This window comes from Tachypleus tridentatus, chromosome 8 (assembly GCF_004210375.1).
Source record: "Tachypleus tridentatus isolate NWPU-2018 chromosome 8, ASM421037v1, whole genome shotgun sequence".
In the NCBI taxonomy this organism is placed as follows: Eukaryota; Metazoa; Arthropoda; class Merostomata; order Xiphosura; family Limulidae; genus Tachypleus; species Tachypleus tridentatus.
In genome coordinates, this window is record NC_134832.1 from 69,877,222 (window position 1) to 69,905,184 (window position 27,963).

The window sequence follows — 27,963 nt, forward strand, 5'->3', positions numbered from 1 at the left end:
ATTGTTTAGTTTTCAGGACAAAAGTGTTGAAGATTGATTGTTTTAAAAGCGATAGATATGACAGATTTCGTTGTGTAAATTGCACAACTTTAGTGGTGGGAAAATAGTGTAGAGATTACATTCACACTATCTAATCATGTCAACAGATTTTGATAAGTGGGTTGAAGAAGGTGAACGTGTTGGTTTAAAAGTTGATGTTCTACACGAACGTAAGCAGAAAAGAAGAGAAGGACTTATAAAAAATGGAAATAGGGAAAATAAGAGCACCAATTGTAAAAGAAAAAAAGATGAGAGCCTGAAATATAGAGGATAAGAGCACAAATTTGAGATTGTCAAGTTCATCCAACAGAAAGAGGAAAAACCCAAAATTGACAATGGGGTCAGAGTTAGCCGACCCAAGCTGCCCAAGTTTGATAAACAAAAAGATGACGTGGATACTTTCCTGGAGAAATATGAAAGATTCACCCAAGGTCGAAACTTCTCACAGAAATAGGCCAACAAGAATATATAGGCACGACGTCAAAAGATGCCGTGAACTATAGTAAGTCAAAAAGTGGCTTTGCTGAAACACTATTAATTTACCAAAGAAGGCTTTCATTGGAAGTTCAGAGAAATAAAATTGACACTGGCACGTCTATGACAGTACTTCACAAATTGAACTAACGTGGCTGAGTGTAAATTAGGTTTGATGGACTGGCATATCTATTAATACGTGAACAGTTCATGATCACATGCTCAACTAACATGTCATTCTTCCTTAAAAAGAGAGCCCCGCAAAACGTGGACAAGATGATCAAGCTGAGAGAACAGTCAGGTAGTATATAGGATAAAAATACTGTGAATCGTCTTCGTCAAGAGGGGTTTACTACTGGACAGACAAGACTGTTTAGTATAAGAATTATTATTTAGTTTATTTTGTGATTTAGTATTTAATGTTTACTTCAGTTTAGATTGCTTAGTTTTTATGAAAAGTTTTCGAGACTGGTTGTTTGAAAAACGATAGTTATAACATATTTCGTTCTATAACTCAATATGAATCATAAGTTATCTGTGCAAATTAATTGTTGCACTGGTAATATTGTTGTCACTAGAGGGCAAGATATTTATAGATATTTCTATCGTGTTACAAATACGTGCAGATACAGAGAGGAAAACAAGAAAGCAAGTTAAGAGAATATAATTTGGCAAAGCCAGACTGAGTAATTAGCAGTTTAGTGACGGGAAATTTCTAATGAAGTTGTTAAAGTTATGTCGGAAAACATTAAACCAGTGAAAGTGATGTTACATTGCGTAATTGTTAGGTTAGCTGTAATGGGCAATATTTAAAGTGAGTTTTATAGCGATGTTGTAATAACAGATATAAAGGAAAAAAAATTGTCTTGTCAGATAATGTTAAAAAATAACTGAAACTGTCTCTATGGACTTTGATTTAAAAGAAAGCAATTATTTGAAGTGTCGAATATAACTGTTGTAACTAGTAGGGGTAAAGAAGTGAATCTATCGCATATTGTGTAGTAAGAAACAGAATAGAGAAAAATAATTCGTCATGTCATTTGAGTTTTATAGTAAATAAGCTAGCCTGTAAGTACAGAACAACGTTTCGACCTTCTTAGGTCATCTTCAGGTTGTTTGCTGTCCGTTTATTGTTAACATTTACTGCCAACAAATCACAGACACCTATTGTGAAATAATTTCCGCCCTCACATACAAAACCTTGACAATTTTATTTAAAAATATTGTGATAACATTATGTAAACCATACTTTGGGCTTATGTTTTGCTCACCCAAGATCAGTTTTGTAGTTGAAACAAAAATACAACAGAACAAGGTGACATATATTTTATAGATTTTAGATCAAAGGTAGATATAATAATGAAATATATTTCTAAACCAATGAAAACACGCAGTTACAATATTTCCTAGCTTTATGTTTCGTGTTACTGTTATTTTACTTTCTTGTTTTGTGTAATGCGTACTTATAATGCTTGTAAACCAAGCGGTTTGTTTTGTTTAGAATTTCGCGCAAAACTACATGAAGGCTATCTGCGCCAGCCGTTCCTAATTTAACAGTGTAAGACTAGAGGGAAGGCAGCTAGTCATTACCAACCACCGCCAACTCTTGGGCTACTCTTTTTACCAATGAATAGTGGGATAGACTGTCACATTATAACTCCCACACGGCTGAAAGGGCGAGCATGTTTGGAGCGACAGGAATTCGAACCCTAAACAAAGCGGAGGTTACGACAAAACTCATATTAATTCGTATCAGTTAGCTTGTAAATTATACCTGGAATTATTTTCAATATTTAAAAGAGAAGTGATGATGAAGTACATATTGTCACTAACTGAAAATAAAATTTATTTATGATTCCAAACAGATTGGAGTGCTCTTGTTGCTGTCAAATTGGTTTCTTGTTTGTTTTTTTAATAATGTTCTCCGCCCCTTCTGACGGATCATCATTAAGTTATGAACTTACAACTATAAAATCCAGACTCAATTCCCAGCGATGGACAGAGTGTAGACAACTCATTGTGTAATTTGTGGTAAGTCAACAAGAAGTAGTTTTAGTACTTTGAGGAAATTTTAATTACGTTTACTGTATGTGAAATGTGGCTGGCGCCATATTTCTTTTGTGCAACGAGTTTGCTCTTCTTTTTTATTTTTTTTTTCATTTCAGTCCGAGTTGATAGGATCTGATCCTCGAATCGATCTCAATGAGTTATTGCATTGATGTTTTATTTTAGACCTAAGATAAAGCTTATACGTGTTTTGTTTTTGTCAAAGAGCATTTTAACAACTGGATTATCATCCTATTAATGCCACCCTTCTGATTACGACAGGGATGACCTAATTAGAAATGTATAGGACCCAACAATGAAAGCAACCAACTAGATGTATTTATCTATCTATATATGTGTGTATAACGAATGGACTTTCTATTTCTGCTGAATCATTTTGTAGGTACAAAGTTCAGAAAACAATAAAGTGAACTGAGACCATGCAATCCCTTAATTATCTACTCGAACGACACTGAAGAGACGTTGAATCGTGTCAAGACGTAATAGTCTTTACACAATATTACAACATAGTTGTCTCACAACTGGCGAATTTCAAAATCAATGAGATCTCAAAAAACTTAACTGGATGGGTTCTCGTTTTGACGGGTTTAAAGGAAGAAAAGCCTTTCCGTTTTGTTTCCTACACATTTCAGAATTCTTCTCTTTGTAACTGTGATCTCATTCTAAAAATTGTCACAGATAAAACTTTTGTTTTGTTACAGGTACTAAAAATAGGCCTTTCTCAATAACGACAGAAACGTTGTACGGTGGCGTTTTAATTTTCTCCTCTTCTTCGGTAATTTCTTCAAACAATTATGAATTTCCGTTCGAAATACGAAGTCAGTGAACTTGAAAATGCTTCTACAAATGTAATCGTAGATGACAAGTCCTCTGTTCAATCAAGCAATGCATTTAAAAACGCCAAGAAACACCACTTGTCACTCCGAACCAAACTGGCTTTCAGCGTTGGTCATGTTTTCAATGATTTGTGTGCTTCCATGTGGTTTTCCTATTTGCTTACATTTCTCGAGCTGGTATTAAGATTTGAGAGTCGAATGACAGGCGCACTGCTTCTGCTAGGACAAGCAGCAGACGCTATTGCAACGCCTTTTATTGGTATTCAATCAGACAAACAATATAATTTTTTATTGTGCCGTTACGGGCGAAGGAAAATTTGGCATCTTATAGGTGAGTATTTATTTCATTTAATTCTGTTACTTTTCCGTGTTGTCTCGTGTGATAACTTTAGTTTTATTTGTTTATTTGTAGTTAAGCGTATAGCTACAAAGTGTGATATCTATTCTATTCTCACCACGGGTATCCATACCTGGCATTTAACATTACAGATCTTCAGATGTACCGCTATTCCACTGGTGAGGTAATACCTGTTTGTTTGTTTTTTGAATTTCGTCCAAGGCTACACGAGGACTATCTATGCTGTCGTCCCTAATTTAGCAGTGTATGACTAGATGGAATGCAGCTAATCATCGTCACCCCTGCCAACTCTTGGGCTACTCTTTTAGCAACGAATAATGGGATTGACTGTAACATTATTATGCCCCGATTAGTGTGTTTTTAGTGCCATGTCGGGCCGATACGAGTTCAGAAGTTTCATGAAAGTTCAGGCATTTGTAGATTTTCGCAGCTTTTCGTAGTTTGTAGAAAATTAGCACAATATCAAAATGTTTTAAACTAATTCGTTAATTAATTAATCAATTCAGACAGTGAGAATTGATGAATCTGTTCATCAGTGTTCGAGTTAGTAAACAAGTCAGATAGTCAGTCAACAAATTTGTTATTGATCAGTTAAAGAGGAATTATTGAAAGTAAGTGACGTGAGCCTTATTTTTGAGTTAAGCATACTTTAGTTTCAAAATTACTTTGAAACGTTGTTTGTAAAGTTAGGTCAACCAGTAAATATAATCTACACAATACGTTATTGAATAAATAAAGCAATTCATTATCGTTATATGGACATGACTGCATTATTTATACCAAATAATCCTCAAGAACCTGTCCTACGATATAACAATTGATAATAAAAAGCGTTTTCGTTTGTCTATCTGAAATGAACATGTTTATGTTGCAGTCCATGTGCTGTACTGCTACAAACTTGTAGCTTATTTAACCTGACATGCAATATTGTTTTGAGAATACAATCTTCTCCTTCCAGGTAATTAGAATGTCATCGTTACATACAGAACATCTCCACAAAAATTTAGAAACATCACCCGAATATATCTCAGTACATATATATATTCTAACACGAGTGCTGTCTGCGCTAGCATTCCTTAAGTTAGCAGTGAAAGACTAGTTCTTAGACATCACAACCTACTACCAACTCTTGGACTATTCTTTTACCAACGAATAGTAGGATTTACTGTCACATTATAACTTCCATATGGCTGAAAGGGAGACCATGAATGGTGTGACGGGGATTTGAACCTGCGACCCTCAGATTACGAGTAGAGCGCCTAAACCAGCTGGCCATGAGCAAAAATCGTTTAAGTTATGTATTTATTGTTAAGCGCATAGCTACACGGAGAGTTAGCTACCCGTGCTCTATTCACTAAGGGTATCGAAACCCAAGTTTGGCGTTATTAGCTCCTAGTCCTACCACTAATCCACCAGGGGACAAAATAATTTAATGTTGAAGTTATTAAAAAAAAAAAAAAACTTAGAAAATGTGAGTAAAACATCACAACCACTAATAAGCTCCAGTGTTATAAGTCTTTTAAAACTAATTGAAAGTTTGTTTGTTTTAGCGGAATGCTCTACAATGGAATATATGCACTCTGTTGACCAGGAAGAGGGATTAATTCCCGTATTCTATGCTCCTGTTAAATTATGTAATCTTTCTTTGATGTTGTTATTTAATTAATTTTTTAAGATAAACTTTTGTTTTCGTTTACGAAAATGGACAGAGTTATTGACAGTAGTTTAAATATACTCATTCAACATTTTACCTATTTTATCATGTATTCCAGCTGGCCTGACATGGTTAGGTGGTTAAGGCACTCGACTCACCATACGAGCGTCGAGGATTCGAATCCCCCTCGCACCAAGCATCTTTGCCCTTTCAGCCGTGGCGGCGTTATAATGTGACGGTCAATCCCTCTATTAGTTGGTAAAAGAGTAACCCAAGAGTTGGCGGTGGGTGGTGATGACTAGCTGCCTTCCCTCTAGTCTTACACTGCTAAATTAGGGACGGCTAGCGCAGATAGCCCTCGTGTAGCTTTGCGCGAAATTAAAAAACAAACAAAGCATTCTAGCTGGGTTGTTTGAATGTACCTCTTTTTTTTTAAATTGCTTTGTTTTCTCTGATAGCAACTTCATAGTATATATATAATGAAATGTTGGTCGTGTTATAAATCCTAGTTATATATTTTTTTCTTTTGTGTGGGTGTAAAAAAAATACGATAAAAATTGTAGCTGCAGGTGGTGGACGAAAAAAAAAGTGGTTCCCCTTGAAAGTGTTATTAATTTGTTATATCTTTTATTAGATAAAAGAAATATGTAAAACTATAAATTTTTAGAACGCTCTCGATGTTCAAATATGATCTCATTCCTAATTTTAACACTGGCTGTTGTAAATATCCTGGTGTCATGATTTTAGTTACATTTCTCATAAACATAAAGTGTTGTGTACCTGCTGTAGTTTTTTAGCTATTATTCCAATTAGCCTACAATTGACCAAACAGGCTTCTCTGCAATAATAGAATGTAAAACTAAAACTAAAGATGACACAATCCAGTTTCACAAGTTAATATTTAGTCGGCGCTACCTTAGATGCTTCACATCGACGTGGCATGATTTCAATACGTTTGTACAGATATTCACAAGTCATTAACTGACATTCTTCTTTCAGTACTTCGAAAAGTTCATCTTCTTTGGCTTGCGATCTTTCGTTATTTGTTTTAACTCAGCCCATAAATGTTCAATCTAATTGATATCATGTGATTGACCTGACCTTTCCATATCATCAATTCTCTTTTTACTAATATATCTTTTAACGACTCCACAGTTACTTTCCGGCGGTTCAGCAATAAGCCTAAGGAATTATAACCCTTAAAATCTGTTTTCGATATTTTTAGTTGGCAGAACACATTGTGTAGCTTTGATATACTTACCTATTAGAAAAAATTAATATAGTATTTTTATATTTTGTTTCGAAACCTTACTATCACCAGAGCACACTGCGTGTCGTCTCTGGGAGTTAATCTCTTTAGTTTAAGAACCACTACTCTAAAGTACGAGCAAAAAATCATCTCATCGTGTGCCAGTAATGTTTCTGGATATTATTGTTGTTTGTCTCTTGTGGTTATTTTGTTATTGTTGCTGTTATTACCGCTGTTATTGTTGTTATTTCTAAAGAAAACAAATATTTGGTTTTCTCAGTAGCGTAGCTTGGGTTTTCAGCGCCCGGGAACAGTCAGTTTTCGCGCCCCCCTCGTGACAAAATGTAAGCCATAATTCCTAATTATGTAACATCAATTTGGCGCCCCTCTGATGCTGTGCCCGGGGAAAGATGTACCCCTTCCCCCCCCCCCCCGCTAGCTACGCCACTGGGTTTTCTATATAAGTCAAGGAACGTATTAACTAAAACGATAAGGTAGTAATTTATCACGACTGAAAATTATATATAGGCAACTTTTAGCTTGTTAGAAAAATCGACTAAAATAACAACTCTTATTTTCAGGAACAGTTTTGATAGCTGCCTCATTCCCCTTCTTATTTAATAAGTGTTTAGGATGCGCCGACAGAGACCAATGGTTTCAGTTTGTGTATTACGGGGTGTTCGTTACGGTTTTTCAAATTGGATGGGCTTCCAACCAGGTGGCGCACGTGTCGCTAATCACCGATCTTACTCCATTCTCCGCAGAACGAGTGGAATTAAACGCATACAGGTAATTATAACGATTTTCAAATGTATTTTCTAAGCACTCGTTCATATCTTTCCATCATTCTTCTGCACTAGTAAGATAAAAGCTGTAATCATGGAAAGTATTCATTGACATTCAGAGGGAATGAATAGAACTGCTATTCCAAGGAAGAGCAGGAGATGGAAAATCGGTTAGCCTGCATATTAAGGGTCATCGTTTGGCATTGCAACCCCTGGGATTGTCATCTAAAACTCAACGATTTTTTTTTTTTTCACAGAATAATTCGTTCTCTACGCAAGTAAACCAAAACCCCAAGCAAAAAGCTAATACAAAATCATAGATTCGTAGGCTGAAATATAAGAACTTAGGAGACACACTCTTAAGTAATCGTTACATTCCATAAACACGAATTCAGAGTCATTTGATCTTAAAACTAATAAACATCTTTAGTTATACGTTTTTGCTCTTTTGTAACTTAAAAAGAAATGAATTAAGCTTCAGTTCTCTATATGTTGTAACATTATTAAGAAATTTGTAATAAGTTGTACCAGAAACCAGAAATCCATTTTATGAACCAAATCTTAACATTCAATCTTAACCAGTCTTCTATACCGGATCTTGAAATTATATTGTCTTTATTTTGATAAAAATTCTTTTAAAACTTTTGTCTATTGTTCCAGTAAATTGCTTTTCACATTTCTCTCTTTAAGTTCGTGAATTTTCCTCAAAAATTATTTCAAAAGAAGGATGAAGTTTCTGTCTTTTTATTTTCGTGGAAAAGAAAGGAAGATAGGTTAAAAGAAATAAAGAGTGGATTCTCTAAAATGTTTGTTGTTTCGAATATGCTATAGTGTGAATCAACGGAGTTAGATTTAAGGCTGCTAACTGTAATAAGTTGAGGAACGAAATCCTCACGTCTAAGTTAATGTTGTTTGAGAACATCCTCAAAATTCTAACAACGAAAAAGGGCGAGACATTTTCTCCGTAAAGTAGTTTTAAGATTCTTAAAGACTGAAAGATACAAGAGTTCAAGGCATAAAGATCTAAAACGTTTCATGCAGATCCTTTGAAGACTTCGGTAAATTAATGTGTTTTTTTTGGTTTTTTTACTTCTTCAGACATGCTTTTACGGTGATTTCCAGCATTTGTGTTTATTCCATCACGTGGGTAATGTTAGGAGTTTCTGAAGATGATGACGCTCTACGACAGCTGGGACCACAAGACGCACATTTATTCCGGGTTAGTGTGTTTTAATGATTGTTTTAACAACACAGAGAGACGAAAGAATGAAAACCTACAGAGCAGGGTGCAGTAAGAACAATTATTTAGCTCCCTACTTTATGCATGTACACTGTTCCAAAATGAATTAGAAATCACTTATTGTTTTGTTTTGTGTCTCAGCCCTATTTCACAAGTTTAATTCAGTTAGTACACGTCTTCAAGTAATATTCGCGAATAAATCTGGTTATTTAAGGCACGTGGTGAATACAACTGACATGCGTATTTATTAACATAATGAAAAAAATCTCAGATCCAATAATACGTTGTAAAACAATCGATGGGGCTATCTGAATTTTTAAATTCTACCAATTTATTAATCTAACGAAGTGCGCTTAACTATTTTATATACATAATAGTAAAACATTCGCTCAAATAATTTTATATATCACACATTTATCCAGGGCTCAAATCGTAACCATTTAACAAATATATAATAACATATCGCTCTACAAGTGTTTCTTGTTGTTACTGTCCTATTAAGTAATACGAATAACAATAAGCATTCCTAGTTTGTTTGTTTGTTTTTGCTACCCCTCTTTTCTCTTTCTCATTCTCAAGCTAAAATGTATTATAACTACATCATTCACACCTTTTACAGTTAGAATACTTAAAAAAGATAAGACCAAAGTTTTAGTTCTAAATTCTCTGTTATTTTTTTCCAGAACATTGTTTTCAGCATACTACCAGTAGGGATTGCCTTTTCTGTAATTTTTCATTTCTTTGTAAGAGAAACAAATCCAGGAACACAGGAGACAAGACAAAATCAGAATACAGAAGATAAAGGTATCCCATTGGAGGCTCTCGACTCTTATCGTCCTCGGAGTTATTCGTTTGATATCAGTGTGTTAATGCACTCAACCCATGCTGAGAACAATGACTCCAAAATACAAAGACAGCCTCATAGTACAGATGAAGATGACCATGGAGGCCAACCACAATTTAATTCAGAAATCGCGTTAAACATCACTGAAAACCATGGCGAGCAACATCTAACCTGGAAGGAATGGTTGAAGAAGTTACAGTTCTACGAAGTTATAAGTTGTTTTTATCTTCTCTGTAAAAATAAGCATATGGAGCTAAATATCCCATCAGTATCTGTGTATGGATATTTTAGAGAATTTATGTTCTATAAAATACAAGGAATTCTAATATTTTCACAATTTTTATGTAGTTTATTCAAAATGAAATTTAAATGTAATTTACCTTCTATACAACTGTGTGCAACATTTTATTTGTTGTTGAATACAAAGATATGCATTGTGCTCTGTCCCAACAAGTATCGAAGCCCCATTTTTAATGTTATAAGCCACGAGACTTGCTGTCGAGGCACTGGGATAGGGATATTTTTTCACAATCTATGAACCTAAAGCTCGGGATGCCTGTCTTTCAGGTTGCCTTTGTTTACATGACAAGCAGAATGTTTGTTAACCTGTCCCAAGTCTACACACCACTCTACCTGCAGGACACTCTTCGTCTCCCTAAAGTAAGTACAGTAAACTAGTTCCAAGTCTACACATTATCGTACTTACAAGACAAGCTTTGTCTTCCTAGAGTAAGTATATTAAACTAGTTCCATGTCTACACATTATCGTACTTACAGGACAAGCTTTGTCTTCCTAGAGTAAGTATATTAAACTAGTTCCATGTCTACACATCATCGCAGCAACAAAACAAACTTTGTCTTCCTAGAGTAAATATATTAAACTAGTTCCATGTCTACACATCATCGTACTTACAGGACAAGTTTTATCTTTCTAGAGTAAGTATATTAAACTAGTTCCATGTCTACACATTATCGTACTTACAGGACAAGCTTTGTCTTCCTAGAGTAAATATATTAAACTAGTTCCATGTCTACACATCATCGTACTTACAGGACAAGCTTTGTCTTTCTAGAGTAAGTATATTAAACTAGTTCCATGTCTACACATCATCGTACCTAAGGACAATCTTTGTATTCCTAGAATACGTATATTAAACTAGTTCCAAGTCTACAAACCACAATTCATGTAAGATGCTCCGTTTCCACAACGTAAGTACACTTAATTGTACGTTCTCTCTTTATAAACCATGGGCTTTTAAATAAGGTAAGTTTTCTATGCTGCTAGAAAAATTTTAAAATATTATAAAACAATACGATCCGAAATCTTGAACATTTTAAAAGGTTGGTCTTCTATTTGCAAACGATGAAAACTAAACAGGGAGAATAGATGTTAAAGTACTCGAGCCAGGGACGTAGATCCTGGGGGGATGGGGGATAGATCCCCCCTTCATTTTAGGTGGGGGCTATGGTGCATACAATTATCCCCCCTACAGTTTGGTCTGTTGAATTGTTTTATTGCATCACAGGCCTACAAATTGTGTGTTTGTTGTTGTGATTCTCGTGTTCTTACCAATCGAATTACATAATTAGGCCTAGATGTAGGCTTTTTCAGTAGCCGAAATGTACATCTTTAATATAGGCGTGCTTCTATGCTTTTCGATGTAAGCGATAGTCGTAAGTATCAGTCAGTAGGCCTAAGTATACATGCAAGGCTTGCAAGCACTATCACAGAATTTACCTACGTCTTGTACGTAGTGTAAGATTAGGTAAAATTTTCATCACAACAGATTGAACAGAGCATGAAATTCGAAAATATTTCTCCCAAGCGTAAACTCCTGTGATCTAAATCTGGCAGGCCATTTGTAGCTTGTAGCTGCATCAATCTTGAGTGTATATTGTTCGGTTTTTCTACGCCATTTGTTCTTATGCATGTCTAGCCGGTTTTATTGTCGAACGCCTTACTCTCCTTAGCTGCCGAAGTCGCTGACCATAGTGTACGTTTAGTGTGCAGTTAACGACAAGTTCGGGCCGCTCGGATCCAGACGCGCCCTACACTCCGCTCCCTTTAGTCTGAGCCTCGATTTTACAACAGGGCTCATTAGACCTATGTTTGTGGCTCTCATTAATCCATGAAACTTTAGATTATCACCGCCCTCCAATAAAGTGCTGGTGCTTTATGGTAAAAGAACAATATTTTCTCTTATCATATATGGTAAAAATATTGTATTTTTTTGTATAATTAGAACACAAGAGGAGCGATTTCAACGGCCTGAAGCTTCTACTCGAATTGTATTGCTAGTTTTTGTTTAGGTATTTTTATTTAACAGAAGTGCTGATAGACATTATATTACAACATGTTTGCCTTTTGATGAGCTTTAACAGGAATATAATATTTTTGTGATTATTTAAGTATTTTTCGAGAAACTTGCAATTACTTGTGTTGTAACTAGCACACATTATTGTCCCAGCGATGCCCAGGTGGTCAGTCGGCTCGGTAGTCATTGTGAAGTTCGCGCGTTTGACTTAAATACGTTGTACAGTTCAGTCCTACTTCCATTCTGTTCTATCTTCGTTCGTTGTACGTTAGAGTTTTTCAATAAAGACTGTATTTTAGCCTATTGAGTCATCTTGGAAACAGATTCTAATTATGACAAGCAAGCGTCTGAAACTTTCCGATATTAAACAGTTCTGCAAGCCAGTTATTAGAACTACAAGTGACAGTGCAGATGCAGATAATCCAACAACCTCAAACAAAGGAATAGAAACTTGCTATACAGAGGAAATACCATGCACATCAGAGGGCGAGTCTGAAAATGCTTGTGCAACTATTGCACATCATGAACCACCAGATAGTTGTGAAACACGTTTGTGCAGTAATGAAAAATCTGACACTCCACAGATACAGTGTGGAAAGCCATATCATCCAGACGCACAACTAATACCACGACAGAAAGCAAAATCTCAAAATATCAACTTCCAGGGCAAGTGGTTTGATGAGTTCCCATGGCTGCACTTCGACAATCAGACCCAAAAAGTCATATGCTTTCATTGTGCCAAGGCGAAAAATAGAGGCCTTTTTACAGGGAAATTGGAGAGGCCAGTAGAGTATACCTTCATATCCACCGGTTTTGCAACTGGAAAAAGGCAAAACAGAAATTCAACGAACACCAATCCTCTTCTAAGCAAAAATTCATTATATCTGCAGAAGGTTCACTGATGTAACTCCAATGACTGTCCAGCTACATGATGGAAAAAAAGCAACAGGAAGAATACAAAAGAAGTCTAGCCAAAATATTCAGAAGTTTACGTTTCTTACTGCGTCAAGGTTTAGCATTACGTGAAGATACTGAGGGGAACTTCCTGCAGTTAATGAAGCTCCTGGAAGAGAAAGATCCTGAGTTAACGGCCTACTTGTCAAAGAAAACCACATTCACATCACCTCAGGCTCAGAATGAAATAATGGAGATATTCAGCCATCAAATACTGAAGAACATAGCACACGAAATGCAGTAAAGTAAAATCTTTGCATTAATGGTTGATGGCACTCAAGATGTTACAGTTGCCGAAAAGGAAGCAATATGTGTACGATACGTAGATGAGAACCTTGACGTCCATGAGACATTTCTTGGTTTGTGCAGTGTTTTCAGCACAACTGGTGAAACAATATCCTCGACTATACTTGATGTACTGACTAGACTCAATTTACCACTGTCAGGATTAAGAGCACAAACTTATGATGGAGCCGCTAACATGAGTGGTGCGTACAGTGGATGCCAGGCAAAAATAAAAGAGAAGAAACCGTCAGCTTTGTTTTTTCACTGCGGAGCACACAAGGCTAATTTAATAATGCAACATGCAGCTGAAGCTTGTGAATGTGTTCGAGATTCTGTCCAGTGGGTACATGAACTTGATGTCTTGCTTCAGAGGTCAGGCAAATACAAGACAATCTTTGAAAATATAGTATCGTCAGACAGCCACAATGGTCCAGTTAAATACATCCGCCCACTTTGTCCAACACGCTGGTTGTACCCCCTATCTGCAATTACATGTGCTAATGATCACTACAGTGACATTTTTTATTCTTTGTCTGAATTTTCAAATGCAAAATCAGATGTAGCAGTGAAAGCACGAGGTCTGCTGGACAGATTTGGCAAAGGAAAGACAGTTTTAGGATTGTTCATGGCTCAGCATCCATTAGCTGCATTAGAGGAACTAAACCGTGCATTTCAAGCAAAATCAGCAACAGTATTTGGCATGATTGAAGCATCTGCAATGACAGTTGAGCAATTGCGGGTATTGCGAACAGAGGAAAATTACAACAATATATTTTATGGAGCTGAGAAAAAGGTAACTTCCCTAGATCTGATGCTTATTGAACTACCATGCATTCGCAGACCCCCCAAAAGGATCACAGGTGATGGCTCAGCACACCATTCTGCAACAGCTAGAGATTACTACAGAAGCCAATATTTTGAATTTGTGGACACAGTCATAGAACATCTGACCACTAGATTCAATGCAGACAACAATGACTTAAGGCAATATCTGGCACTTGAGAACATGATCACGTCTGGCAAGATTGACAACTCGGTTATAAACTTCTATCCAGAAATCTCTGCACAACGGCTCGAGTTTCAGTTGCCCATGTTCAGAGGAACAACAAAAGCAGTATCTCTGAAAGGTGCGAAGGATGCTTACTGTAAAATGCATGAAACAAGCCAGCAGATGTTTAGTAAAGTGTTTCTTCTCATGACAATTTTGCTTGTATGTCCAGTATCCAGCTTTTCTGCATTAAGACGGTTGAAGACGTGGTTAAGGTTAACTATGTCTCAGTGCCGCCTCAACCATGTGGCAGTTTGCCACACTCACAAAGATGAGGTCGACAAGATAAATATAGAAGAGCTTATGAAAGGATTCGTAAACAGGTCATCACAAAGGAGGTCTACGTTTGGAAAAATGTAGACTTGAGGACTAAATGAATCTTACTTCAATAAAAGGTATGCACAATTATGTGCTACATTGTATTGATTTGTAATTTTCAAGAGTTCGCAAATACATTTTAATTAATTTTATCAAACAACATGAACAGTTTTTCAGTAGATATAAACTTGTCAAGGGTAATTACTAATTTTATTAATATTTGAAAACGTAATTCATGCAATGAAAGTTATTAGTAACCTTGTCAAATATAATGGCCATCTTTTATACTGTGCAGTGTGCAGGAATAAATTCATGTGGCAGTTAATTTGTGACACATTTGTCTTTATTCTATTAACATTTTGAAAACTGTTCACAACACCTCACTTATACAAACCTACATGGAAACCTTGAAGTATCGTGGCAACAAGATTACTTTGTGACTGTTTACAGCTTTCAGGTTCACGTAATCAGAGATTACGAATTTGCAAATTGAACAGTCCACATAAGTGGTTGCAAAAATCATCCCCCTCATCGAGTGTAAAAAATCTACGCCCCTGACTCGAGCCTTTACATCATTCTTCAGATCTTCACATCGAAGGGTTTGAAACTGATGTATTTTCAATTACTTGAACATAACATTAAAACTGATCTGGTTTACTTCTACAGTATTTCGTTCCCCTAATTAAGGTGAGTGAAATTTGTATTTTTATGTTTTGTGTTTGTATGTCAAATGTCAAACTAGAATTATTTTCAGTCATCATTCACTTCACTACTAACTTGTTTTCTCTAGGAAAGTGTTGCCATTGTTCCTCTGATCACCTACATCAGTGGGTTTCTGTCATCTTTAGCGATGAAGCCAGTCAGTGTCAAGATAGGAACTAAGGTTGGTTTGAAACTTTTAATCAAAAGACACCTTCCATGAAAACGTGCCAAGTTTGTAGTTTTATTTGAAACAAAAAATAAAAAATAATAACACACTGTTTTGATTTTCGTGATACCACATTTTAAAAGTGTGTGCACAAGAAAATCCAATATTAAGCTACCAAAGTTTTACTCTTAAATATTACGTGACATATCAATCACTTTTGTATTAGTAAACAAATCCAACCTCACCTTATCTTTTGTGTGTGTGCTTATTGAAAGTTAAATTTTTATTTTCTAATCACTTCACATTTAAGAAGAATGGAAATTTTTTAAACGTTTGCTCATGTAAACCCAACTCCTTAAAGTTAGGACTAAATTAAGCCCTTCAGCTTTCTGTAAGACATAATATTTTAACAAACTGTTGTAGTGGATGAAAAGTAGCAACCCATATATTATGTTTTACGTAAAGAAACTCGAGAAATGGTAAAATGTTTGGAAATATAAATTTCTAAATACAGTTGCATACTTTGATATAATATTTAGTCATAAACGAGTTCTTAAATTAAGGTTATCTCTGTATACTTATTTTCAGTACAAAGCTGCGCGAGAAATAGAATGCCCAAATTTTAGTGTTGTTAAGTTCGCAAACTTGCTGATGACCCACCAAGTATGTTCACCCTTTCAACCGTTGTGGCGTTATTATGTTTCAACTAATCCCACTCTTTGTTGGTTTTTGTTTGTTTGGTTGTAGTTAAGTGCAGAACTACACAATAAGCTATCTGTGATGTGCTCCCACATGTACTGAAACACAGTTGTTTTTTTTAGTTTTGTAAGTCTACAGACTCATTAACTGAAGAGCTAATCAGATAGGTATTTATATAAAAAAAACATTTAGGTCACGATTGTGATTCAAACCACTTGTCACTCAGGGTGTTTGAAGCTTTTGTAATTTAGAAAACTGACTTTTACATGTTACATGGGATCACAGAACCATTTTCCATTAATGATATAATCAGTGCTTTGTAAATATGAAGTATTGTTTGCGATTTGCAATCATGTATATTATGGCTAATTTTTCAGGTGTGTTACTCTTGCTTGAAATGTTTTGTAGATTTCTTTCATGTTTGAGTGCTATGCGAGGTTGTGGTTGAGTGTCATGCCTATGAATTTAATTGACAAGAACAGGACAATAATGGAGTTGCAGAGTTTTAGTTTTACATTCTTAAGTGTTTGTACATGTTATTGAGGCTTCTATAGAATATTATAGCTTGGGTCTTTTTTGGATTCAGATTGATTCTCTATTGGTTGCACCAGGTTGTGAAACTAATAATTAATTTTTGAAACTTGGAAGCTACTTAAGTGGGGTCTCTGGAAGTGTTCCAGATAGTGATGCCATGTATGCATGAATGATGCGACGGATTGTGGGAGGTCGTTGACAAAGAAGTGTACAAGAGAGGAATAGACCTTTGGGGGCTTCAGCATTGTGAGTGGACAGTGAAGAGATGCTGCTTTTTATTTTCATTGTTCTGTTCTCAAGGAAGTTATAGACCCAATTTGTGAATGTAATAGAGATTTTATATTTCATAAGTTTGTATTTCAAGTCATTCTGCTAAATAGTATCAAATGCTTTTTGAACGGTTAGGGCTGTGGCTACTAATATTTCTTAAAAGTCATTTAAGGCTGATTTTATACATCTGACAAAGTGACGTGGTTTGTTTTTGCTACCTGCATTTTGAATTCGAGAGACGGTATTATTTGACTTTAATAACCAAAGCAATGTTGTTATTTTTTCATTAGTTTTGACATTCAGTTGATGAGGTTAATTGGTTGTTGTTTTGAATTAAGCACAAAGCTACACAATGGACTATCTGTGCTCTGCCCACCATGAGTATCGAAACTCGGTTTTTAGCGTTGTAAGTCCACAGACATACCGCTTAGCCTCTGGGGGCGAAGTTAATTGGGCAAAAATCATTCGTATTTTTGGTCTTTCTTAGGAATTAATGTGATGACTGTAGATTTACATGCTTCAAGGAGATGGCTTGAGAAAAGCGAATGGTTGTATATATTCTTCAGACATTCAAGGAGTTTGAAGAATGCACGTTTCAGTACGATTTTGGGGACTTTATCTTCTCTAGTAGTATTATTTTAAATTTTTTTACATATATTTTAATTTATACAGTGGTGATAGGTGTAGCAATGTTGTTTGAGGAGATGTAGATGGTGTTTGAAATGGTTGTACGGAAACGAACTTCGAAAATACAGTAATTATCTAGGATGGTATTGATTTTATTGTAATTGTTTTGATCGAATGTTAGACCTACTATATCTCACTAAGGAGTTTCTTTGTTGGTAAAGAACAGCACAGGAGTTGGCAGTAGGTATACTAGCAGGTTTTCTACCCTGTGCTTGGCAGTTCAAAATTATGGACAATGGTAGAGCATTATTAGCTTTGCCATAATCACGCAAGCAAATCCTCCCTGTAAAAGTATATTGTTTTCCTGAAGTGTGTGTTACCTTTCATTCCAAATCATTATCATTTTGTAAAAATTCAGTTTATTCAAACACCATTTGCAAAAGTTTTCCAAATTTTATATCAGTAACATTATTGAAGATATTTCAATATAAAAAAAAATCTGTATTACAAAAAATAAAGTTTTAATAATTAATCATTAGTGATGTCGAGAAACCCACTTGTTGAGAAATTTATATGCAAAAACGGCTCGTTTGGGTTGAGAAAATATTTTACATAGAAGAGCGAACAACGTTTCGACCTTCTTCGGTCATCGTCAGGTTCACAAAGAAAGAGGTAACTGACCGGAAGCTGACCACATGTTTGAAAGGGGGTTGTGTAACTGTGTGTCGAAATGTAGAGGGCGGTATTAGATGTTTGAATATATAATTTTATTTATTTTATTATATTAATATAGGTATAAAGGCGTTCCTTTATATTGGTTTATTTTGGGTTTAAGTTGTTGTATAAGTAAGGCTTCTTTAATTTTGCGTTTGTTTATGTTTGTTTCTTTATTTAGTATTTGAGTGTTTTCTATGGTTATGTTGTGTTTATTTGACTTGCAGTGTTCGAAAACGTGTGAAGGTGACCCTGACGATGACCGAAGAAGGTCGAAACGTTGTTCGCTCTTCTATGTAAAATATTTTCTCAACCCAAACGAGCCGTTTTTGCATATAAATAATTAATCATTATTTTGTATCATAAAGTTACTGATGTAAATACAGTTTATACTAAAATATGGAAATGAATTTAATGGTGAATAAAATATACATAATTTTCCAACTGTGAGGTTTTAGTGCATTTTAATGTTTTCTGAATGATTCGAGTTTGTTTCAAAATAAATGTCCTTATAAACATGCATTGCTACATAGGTTATTGTCACACTTTTTTCATATTTAAAGAAAATTTACAGGAAATGTACACTTTATCCTTCCAGAGATACATATAATTACAAGTGGTTTATTATACATTAATTTCCTGGGTTCTACATTCTGTGTACGTGCCTTAGTTGGTACTGTGAGATAAAAATGTTATTGCGAATTTACCATGATTAATAATTTCGTAATAATTTTAAAATTATTAAATTCCTCAAAATCATTAGTCTTTTCAGATTAACTTACTCCTCTCATTGTGATATGCAAGCATATTGTGTGTTTCATACCCATTTAATTAATGTACGATCGGAGCAAACTAGGGTGAAACTATAAACCAACCTGACAAGCAACGTATCTAATTAAATAGGTTTTTGTCTGAAAGTAATTGCAAAGAGAGCCATTAAATTGCTCTCCACTGGTTACTAGCATAACCAGGTTATTCAACTCATGCGCTACATGTACTTTCTCCCTAGGAAAATTTCAACATGGAATAAACTGTATAGAAATCGAGTGTGATTTTGTTTCCAAGAAGTGTGTGCGTATTTTCTTATTGCAAAGCCACATCGGGCTATCTACCGAGTCCACCGAGGGAAATCGAACCACTGATTTTAGCGTTGTAAATCCATAGATCACCGCTATACTAGCAGAGGGCTTGTTTCTAAAGAAAAATGAAACTATTTTCAGTATGATACAATGCCATGTTTAGTCAGTTTGGAACAATATTTTAGACCGAAGCAGTCATTCTTGAGGTTGATATATAACATAAGTGCCCTTCAGTAATAGTGTCATATTAAACATTTCTTCTAATTTTTCACTTAAAATGAAGATTGTTTTACAGTATTTAACTTGTTTTCTCCTATGTATCAGACTCGGTCAAATTTAAGATAATTCCGATTTCTGCTTCGTATTCCGACATTTTTGGTAGGTCTGCCACTATTCTCCAATTTCTACCCAATTATTTAAAAATAAACCAGTGAATCTTATAATAGCCAATATGATCTGAACTTGAAATTGCCACCAAATGTGTCAATTGTCAACTCTAAAAAATGTTAACAACCTATTAAGAAATAAAAGAAATAGTAGAAATAGATAACAGTTTGTATAGAATTTAAATCATTTCTTTTACTTTCTCAGTTAAAGAAAAGCTTCTCCCAGAATACATCAACATAATTTTCATTTTCTTTCAGGTAACCTTGTTGGGAGGTTCTGTTATAAGTATAACAACATGCATTTGGGTTTTCTTTGGAACGACTGAAGCCTTTACGTCATGGCAAATATACGTTGTTGGTGGATTGTTTGGTATAGGTGGAACTATCATGCTCGTGGCTAGTCTAGCGATAACAGCAGATCTTATTGCTCATAACACAGTGAGTTTCTTGGGAAAAAAAAAGTTTAAATATTATCATGTTTTCTCAGTTTAAAAGCGTCAATGTCTTTAACTTATTATTACACAATAAACTGGTATGATGAACTAGATATGTTAGAAAGTAAACCAATGTTTAGCTGTCCAAAATATCTCCAAGTTTGTATTCGTAATACAAAAGAAACAAGTTTAAAATAACAGACACATTGTAATTTAAAAACAACAGAATGCACAATCACTTTCAAAAGGAAGACGTTATTTCTTTAGAATGAATCAGGTGTAAGTTCTGAAAAAAAAAAAAGAAAGAAGGAAGTTATGGAAATACCACTGAGGTAAAATTAAATTTGAAACAAAAAAGTTTAACTTACATCATAAAAAAAAAATAATAAATGTTTTTATGTTTGGAACATTTCAAACCCTGATACCTTCCTGTGTAAACACAGCTCTCAGTTCCAAAAAAATTTAAAACCACCAGTGCAAGGGTGTTATGAAAATTAAAACATATATTTCAAACATGATAGTAAAACTTATTCATATGTTTAATGGCACAAGTTCCAAAAGTGATAAATTCCTACCACTGTATTGGTATTAACAGATAATTTCATCATCTCACTTCCAGTATATACTCTTTTTTTTTTTTTTATCAACAGAACAGTGGTGCTTTCGTATTTGGAGCAATGAGTTTCTTTGACAAGCTTGGTAACGGAGCTATTGTGCTGCTCATACAAGAACTTAACCCAAAACAGTAAGTCCATACTTCCACAAAAAACTTTTAATTCATAAAAATATACATTACTGCCATGTGGTTTTGTGTATGTGGAGCTAACATGCTTGTGACAAGGCTGGCAACAGCAGTAGACCTAACTTCTCATGACACATTCCTTACACGATACATGTAACTAACAAAGCATGCTCCTTCTTCCTGCATCCATCACCCAGAATTGACTGGTTCAATCACTGTACTTTTTTTTTTTTTTATATATATATAGTAATTGGAAAATGCCCAAATGTGTACAAAGACTATTTTATTCTAGGATTTTTTTTTACCAAAACAGGGATGAAAGAAAAAACCCATTGAACATTTCTAACTTTTTATAAGCTTTTGGTTTTGAATGTTAAGACAGAAGTACTTAATCAGTTACTATTACCTTCCTTAAAACCATGTTTACAATTGGCATTTAATGAGGTCATTAGGGGTTTAATAAAAAAGAAATAAGTGGAATATTACCCAGCTTTGTCCTTTAACTTTTGCTTCCATAATGAATACCCTTAGCTAATACTCAAAGATCAGAATACACTGTTTCCACAATTGGGAACCTTCAACTATAAACTCAATATTTCACAAGGTTCAGCTTGGTTAGGTGATTTAGGTTGGTTCTATAATATATATAGAAACACACACACTAAGCTAACATTACAAAATAGTCTGTAATAATAACAAAATGATAAAACTGTACATATTAAATATTCCAACCAACATTGTTAATAAAAGTAATATTAAAGAAAGAACAGAGTAAATCTTACCTACAGAACACATAGTTGTAGTGATAAACAAGCAACCATCATATCACTGGAACATACAAAAAACTAATGGATTTTGGCAAGCATTTAGAGTATATATTGTACTGTAATAACAACTTAAGAGAGAGAATCTTAGACCTTTTTAATTTACAAGAAGCAACAAGTTTGTAATATAGGAAAAAAAACACAAAGAAAGAAATTGACCATTTGATAAAATCAAATGGAACAATGGCAATCCTCAAGCAGTAGTTAGAAGGCTGGACAGAAACAGAAAAAGTGAGTAACAAGGAGAAACAAACAATCACACAATCATCTGTCCTAAAAGTGCAGAAAATCAGGACAGGCACTGTAGTAGCCTAAAAATTGAACTGTAACAGAGAGAGAAAAAAATTGACATTTATACCTTTGAGTTTACTTCTGATAAAGTACATTTCATTAAAATTTAAAACTTTTGGAACAAGTAGGATTAATTTTAGAACAGTTACAATGTTTCAATTACTCATGTACTTGATAATGATCACACCTGCTCTGAAAACTAATCATATTTACTGTAAAAGCTGTAAATTGTAAAAATCTATGAAAATTAAAATTTCTTATCTATTACATTCTGCATAAATACATGGGTCAATGATATTATTTAAGTTCAGTGTATTATACTCTTCTCAATTCTTGAAATAATGCATTCTGATAATTATAAGTATTAGCTGAGTGTATTTGTTATGGAAACTAAAATAAATAAAGGACAAAGCTATGTAATTTTCCACTGAATACATCAACCCCATTCAAGACCCAAACATGGACAATCCAACAGTTAGATTAAATATAGAAGAAAAAAAATATATACACAATAGAAAGATATCAGAACATACCAAGGATCACAGGTGATCAAGAAAAAATTAAATATCCAGGTATATCTCACTAAACACAGAATTGAATACAATATGTGAAAGTCTAGTATAGTTAAGGAACATAAGTAATGACAATAATACTAGTTATTTCTATTGAAAATAGCAACACATTGCAGCATCAAAACTATTATTTCAAATATAAAATCCATATTTCTTTAATGAATATAATGATCATTGTTTATAGTCATTACTAAAATTGGAAATTTGTGATGTGATCATCTAGAATAGTTAAAACTAGATCACACTAAAAAGTTTCTCTTAAACCATTTACATTTGTTAAGGTTACGCCAAGAAAAAATTCCAAAGATTTGAAATGCAAAAAATACTAAACAATTCATTATTGTAAGTTTGATGTCATTTATTAATAATATTTCTTTACTAAAACCTGAAATGTGTATAAAATGTTACACCTTAACTTTTTATAAATGTGTGGCCATACTTAAAAATAACATTTAATATTATCCAACTTTGAGTTAGAAGATTACATTTGATCTTGATTTATAGAAATGTAGCCATTAATACTAGTCATGACTGGTACCATCGAAGTGTTTTAGCATTTGCATGTGGTGGATCTGCCTTACTCACCCTTTTAGGAGTACTGACACTTTCTCGATCACAGCGTAAGTTGCAAACTTCAGAAATCAAAGCAGTGTTGAAAGTAAGTTGTTTTGTAACTGATACAAAATGATGATAAAAAGTAGCATAACCAAGTGTAAGAACATTATAAGCATAATAGGAAAAGTTTCACAAAACCATGAAATTGTTAAGTTTCCTGAATATGAAAGACTTTGAAATTATTTAAGCTCTAATATGTAAGATCAGGAATCTTAAAAAAAATAAAAAAGCTTAAGCATTGTACTTGGTATGCAAATTACCATTTCATCTGAAAAATATAAGTCTATATATAAACTAACTAGCTAACTTAAAACATCTAAAATATCACATCTATAAGTAACCATTAATGTAACAAAATATACTGTATGAACACTACCTTTACACCAGAAAACTCTTATCAATAAAGCACAGATAACTTAAATATTTATTAACTTCAAACTTATGTGCAATGTATATGTGATATCAATTGGTCAAATAATATTCTGCATCAAAGACTCTTCGTTAATTTAATGTGGTGAAACATTTACAATTTTTGTTGTGTCCCAACAACTGTAGTGAAATATCAAATGACTTGTATGAATTTTATGAAATATAACAAAACTTTAGAATTAATATTTAGGTATGAAGAAATTTACAAAGAAATACCTGTCTATCATGAGCAATTAACCTTTCATTAACACTCCCCCTTGTCAACAAATACATCTCGCAAAACTATGCTACACCCACAAATAAGGAGAAAGTAATAAATTTGGAGTATCTAAAGTCATCTTCTCATGATAAAGAAAATGTTTTTATGTGTAATAATATTAATTAATTTATGGTAGTTACTGTTATGATAAAATTATCACAGACCATTAAATAAATTGCATGTACTGTAAGGAAAATTTCTTATACTGTAGAGATCTTAAAGAACAATTTACCACATTGATTTGCTGTTATTTACATTCTTGCTACAACTGTTTAGATTAATTTGTACAAAATAACATAATTTTGTAATTCATACAAGAACTTCCTTTCTTATATTGCAGGTTTCTGAAGGATGAACCAACTTATTAGATCTACTTCAAGAAAGCAAAATGGTGTCAAAATTAACAAAAATAGTATAAATCTCTACCATTTTTATCTAAAAACCATAAGCTGTTAGGTGTACAAAAGACTTCTGTTTATAGTATTAGAATGGATAGATTGTAGTTCTAATAGTAAAATCTTGGATGAACAGTGACTTGAAATCAGTGGCTCCTATCAGTATTATATTATCAGTTATGTTAACCCATGTTATGAAAGACTTTATAAAAGTCTTTTGTAATGTACATTTTTGTGTGTTTAAACAATATTTAGCTCTAAAAACATGAAGTTTTGATACAAATTATCACAAAAACAAATGGTTTCAGAAATATTTCATTACTGTGAAGTGTAAACAAAAGTATATTAATATCCAGTGTTTAAGTTAGCAAAAAAATATTTGAGATAAGTTTGTGAATAATAATAACTTTATTAAACTATTTGTTGATATATGAAGAAATCACAAGGCTTCCAAACAAGGAAACTTGCATAAAAAGATGGAGAGTCCTCTAAACATTACATTTATACTTTGTTCAGAGTAAAAACAACTCATGTGAAATAAACAAAATCAGATACTAATACAATTTTATTTAAAAATATAAATGACATAATGTAAGCATTAGTTATATAATCTGATGTGTCTAATTAATACAGATTAAATAACTTATTTCATCATAAAATACTTTTTCTCTTAGCAAGTGTTCAGAAACTAAGTTTTACTTCTGTTTGTTCACTTATATTCAAAATGTAATTTTTCATAATGTTTTTATATGCAAAATATAACAACCAATTCACTATTTTAATTAACATACTCCAGGAGCATCATTTGTGGGCAAATTAAATTTTACCATTAACCTTAATAATGAAAACAAAGGAGCTTATATGCCTTTAAGCTTGAGTGAAAAGTCACCTATATGATACTTTATACTCACTTTATATATATATATGAACAAACATTTATAACAACATATACCCCATCACAGTGAAAAGCCAACAGTTACAAAGTTAATAGATCTTCAAAATTAACCAGTGATACAGAGAGAAAACTGACAGTTTCCATGTAATATAAATAGGAATAAACAATTATCAATATACCATTCAAAGTAACTTGACAGTTTTAGGACATTTGACTTCATGTACAACATTGTACTTTTGTTTTTTTTCTTTATATATATCACAGTCATTAAGTACTTCACTAATATATTAAGGGTATACTTCTATCTATTTGGTCAAGCTCTTTGTTGTATTGTTTTTATATCATGTTATTACTATAAAAGAAAAATGTGATAAGAATTTTTGGGATTGAGTTATAGTGTTTGTTATGATTAAAATTCAACAAGTCAATGTACTTAAAAATAAAGTGATTTTGTTTAATATGACTCCTTGTATGTTAAGTGTTTATAAAAGTACTGAGCTTTGCTCCCTTAAAACAGACTGTTCCTCTAATTTGATTCAGGGATTACTTCTAAGAAATCCCACACGATTTCAAAGCAAAATGTGTTATTCAAGCTTTACTTAAGGCAAGAAATTGCACTCACATTTTCTAGTTATCTATTGAAACTCAGAACTATTATAACAACAAAAAAAGATTGCTTTCAGAAAGTAAACTTTCCTTCAACAAGTATGAGCTGACAAGAGACTTCCTTACGCTAATGAGAAAAGAAATTCGTATTTAAAAAAAGTCATGTTTGTGAGGTCTGTTAAACAACTGAATTTCTTTTAAAGAACTTTTTTCCCTTTTAAATATCAGAATGATAAAGGAATAAGTTTTAAAAAAACCTACATAAAACAAAACGCAACTCCCAAAGTTGTAACATTTGACATTTTCATGAAGGTAAACATCTAGTAAAAGAAAATCAAGCACAAGTTATTTAACAACTTAGCAACACCTTCTCCATTAATATAATTACATTAACATCAGTACATATTTAAGATCATTCTTGAAAACTGAAAACCTTTTACTCTTAAATATTTTTAGAAATATATATGCAATCTAAAATATTGCAATTTCTATTAACAAACCACAAAAGCATAAAAACTGCTTAAAAAGTTCTTCTATTTGCTTTATGTTAAATTTATTGGATGTTTTTAATAAATGAATAAATTTTCTTTCTAGCAAGACGACCAAAGAAATTTAAGTTTAAAATTATTGAAATAAAGTATCTAAAGACCATTGATGTATCTGAAGATATAATATTGTTGGAAAATGTCATGTCAAAATTAAAGGAAAAATAAAATATCTTCCTAAAAATCTGGAAACTCAAGTAGGAAAATGCCAATTATGTCAACTTAAAAATTAAATTAAAGTTAAACAAGAACAAGAGCTCACTACAGACTGTCAAACTTAAGGTGTTTGTTTTTATACTTACGCTAACTTGTCATTTTTTCTAAAAATAATTTTAACTGACAAAAAAAGGATATAAACGCATCATTTTTTCTCAAGTTTTTGTAATATTCTAATTTTTTTAATGCTGGTTTATCAAACTATTATCTTTTCCATATCATCATTAAGTTTTGAACATAATCTTTCAGAATAATATTTCTAAAATCATTAAAACTTCTTCACAGAAAGTTAATTCTTTTTCTCAAAAGGTGAATCCAATTGGCCCAAAACAACTTTTACAAAAAACATTATCACTAAAACTTAAGTAAAAGCTTGTGAAGGAATTTCCCACATTTCAAACCTTTTTTATTAAAAAATTGTTTGGCTTTGTTGTAACAACTGTCACCATGTAAACCTGCTAACTGAAACTGCAAAAGTCAAAAAGCCTACTGAAAGAAACCTATCTGAAATTGAGAATTCCTGTGTACCTCTTAAACAATATTGAGCTTTAAGCAACAATGTCAAAATGAGTTGAACATACAAAGTTTACATGCATTATTTGCAAAATATTTATGCCATTTAATTCAACTTTTGCTTCATATCCTACCATATATTTTCTATGAAGATGTATTTTTTTAACTTAACATTTAGAAAAATTAAACCTGATTCCAGGATCTTCCTAAAAAAGTAGTTATCAACTATGAAAACATGTGAAACTATGTATCTAAGTGTTCTACTTTTACTAGTCAGATTAAAAAAAATTGTAAAAGTACTACAGTAATTAAGCTCTGGTCTATTCTGCTAAGCTTTTTAATCTAAAATTATCACTTCACATTCTCAGTCCATATCATGCATTTTAAATATAATAAGTAAATAACCCCAAAATAATAAAACAAGTGATATAAGCTAGGACATAATAAAATATATTAAAAATTAAAATAAATCTACCACAACTTTGTTTTTTTCCTTTAAACGTCTGCTCCCTGAAAGTACCAGTTTACACATAAATAAAACACGTTCCTAGGTACTTGCATTACCATCATAAAACTAGACAAAGCACAATAGACATTCCAATGCTTCATGTTATTCTCTCACATATGGAGTGTATTGTTTAAAAAAAACATTCAGGTCAGTGTTTTTGTCCTGAACATGCCATTCCATATCTCATTCATTCACCCACATCAGCATCCTTGTCTCCAACACTATACAAAAACAAGAAAGACAGGGACAAAAGTGCTGTTCCCAGGAAGTCACCTAAGGCTGTCAGATATGGTATTGCTGAATTGTCTGGATCAATTCTTTTTTTCCACATCCAATGTATCATACAAAATGCTATATATAACAGTATTAGTACCTAGAAAAATCAGGAAACAATACAAATATTTTACATTCCTGTATTACAGAGAATCTGATGCATAAAAACTTCAACACTTGCAAGTATGGTAGTACATACAATC

At 33.2% G+C, this 27,963-nt stretch overlaps 2 protein-coding genes across 9 annotated transcripts in view; one reads left to right on the forward strand and one right to left on the reverse strand.

The window, feature by feature from the left end:
* Window positions 1-214: 214 nt before the first annotated feature.
* Window positions 215-25,562, forward strand: LOC143222598 (major facilitator superfamily domain-containing protein 12-like). Of its 5 annotated transcripts, none has more exons than XM_076449297.1 (10): window positions 215-814; window positions 7,259-7,466; window positions 8,561-8,681; window positions 9,386-9,754; window positions 10,114-10,206; window positions 15,257-15,349; window positions 19,902-20,081; window positions 20,728-20,822; window positions 23,011-23,164; window positions 24,150-25,562. In XM_076449297.1, the coding sequence occupies exons 1-10, from the start codon at window positions 724-726 to the stop codon at window positions 24,162-24,164; spliced, it is 1,419 nt and encodes a 472-aa protein (XP_076305412.1). In that variant the 5' UTR covers window positions 215-723; the 3' UTR covers window positions 24,165-25,562. The 5 variants fall into 5 exon arrangements, with proteins under 5 accessions (XP_076305412.1, XP_076305413.1, XP_076305411.1 ...); XM_076449295.1 differs by lacking the exon at window positions 215-814 and adding an exon at window positions 2,637-3,747 and having other exon boundaries at window positions 23,011-23,126; XM_076449294.1 differs by lacking the exon at window positions 215-814 and adding an exon at window positions 2,639-3,747.
* Window positions 24,594-27,963, reverse strand: part of LOC143222599 (solute carrier family 41 member 1) — a 31,812-nt gene continuing 28,442 nt past the window's right edge. For all 4 annotated transcript variants that reach the window (XM_076449303.1, XM_076449299.1, XM_076449302.1 and 1 more), the window contains one exon: window positions 24,594-27,860. In XM_076449303.1, the coding sequence (XP_076305418.1) occupies window positions 27,675-27,860 (186 nt within the window). In that variant the 3' untranslated portion in view covers window positions 24,594-27,674. The remainder of the gene's footprint in view (window positions 27,861-27,963) is intronic.

Bases quoted from the DNA above. Each gene is read 5' to 3' on its own strand.
- LOC143222598 (XM_076449294.1), top strand. From the start codon at position 3,375: ATGAATTTCCGTTCGAAATACGAAGTCAGTGAACTTGAAAATGCTTCT. The intron at 7,467-8,560 runs GTAATTATAACG...TTACTTCTTCAG, and splicing joins GTGGAATTAAACGCATACAG to ACATGCTTTTACGGTGATTT. The intron at 20,823-23,010 runs GTAAGTCCATAC...CTTGATTTATAG, and splicing joins CAAGAACTTAACCCAAAACA to AAATGTAGCCATTAATACTA.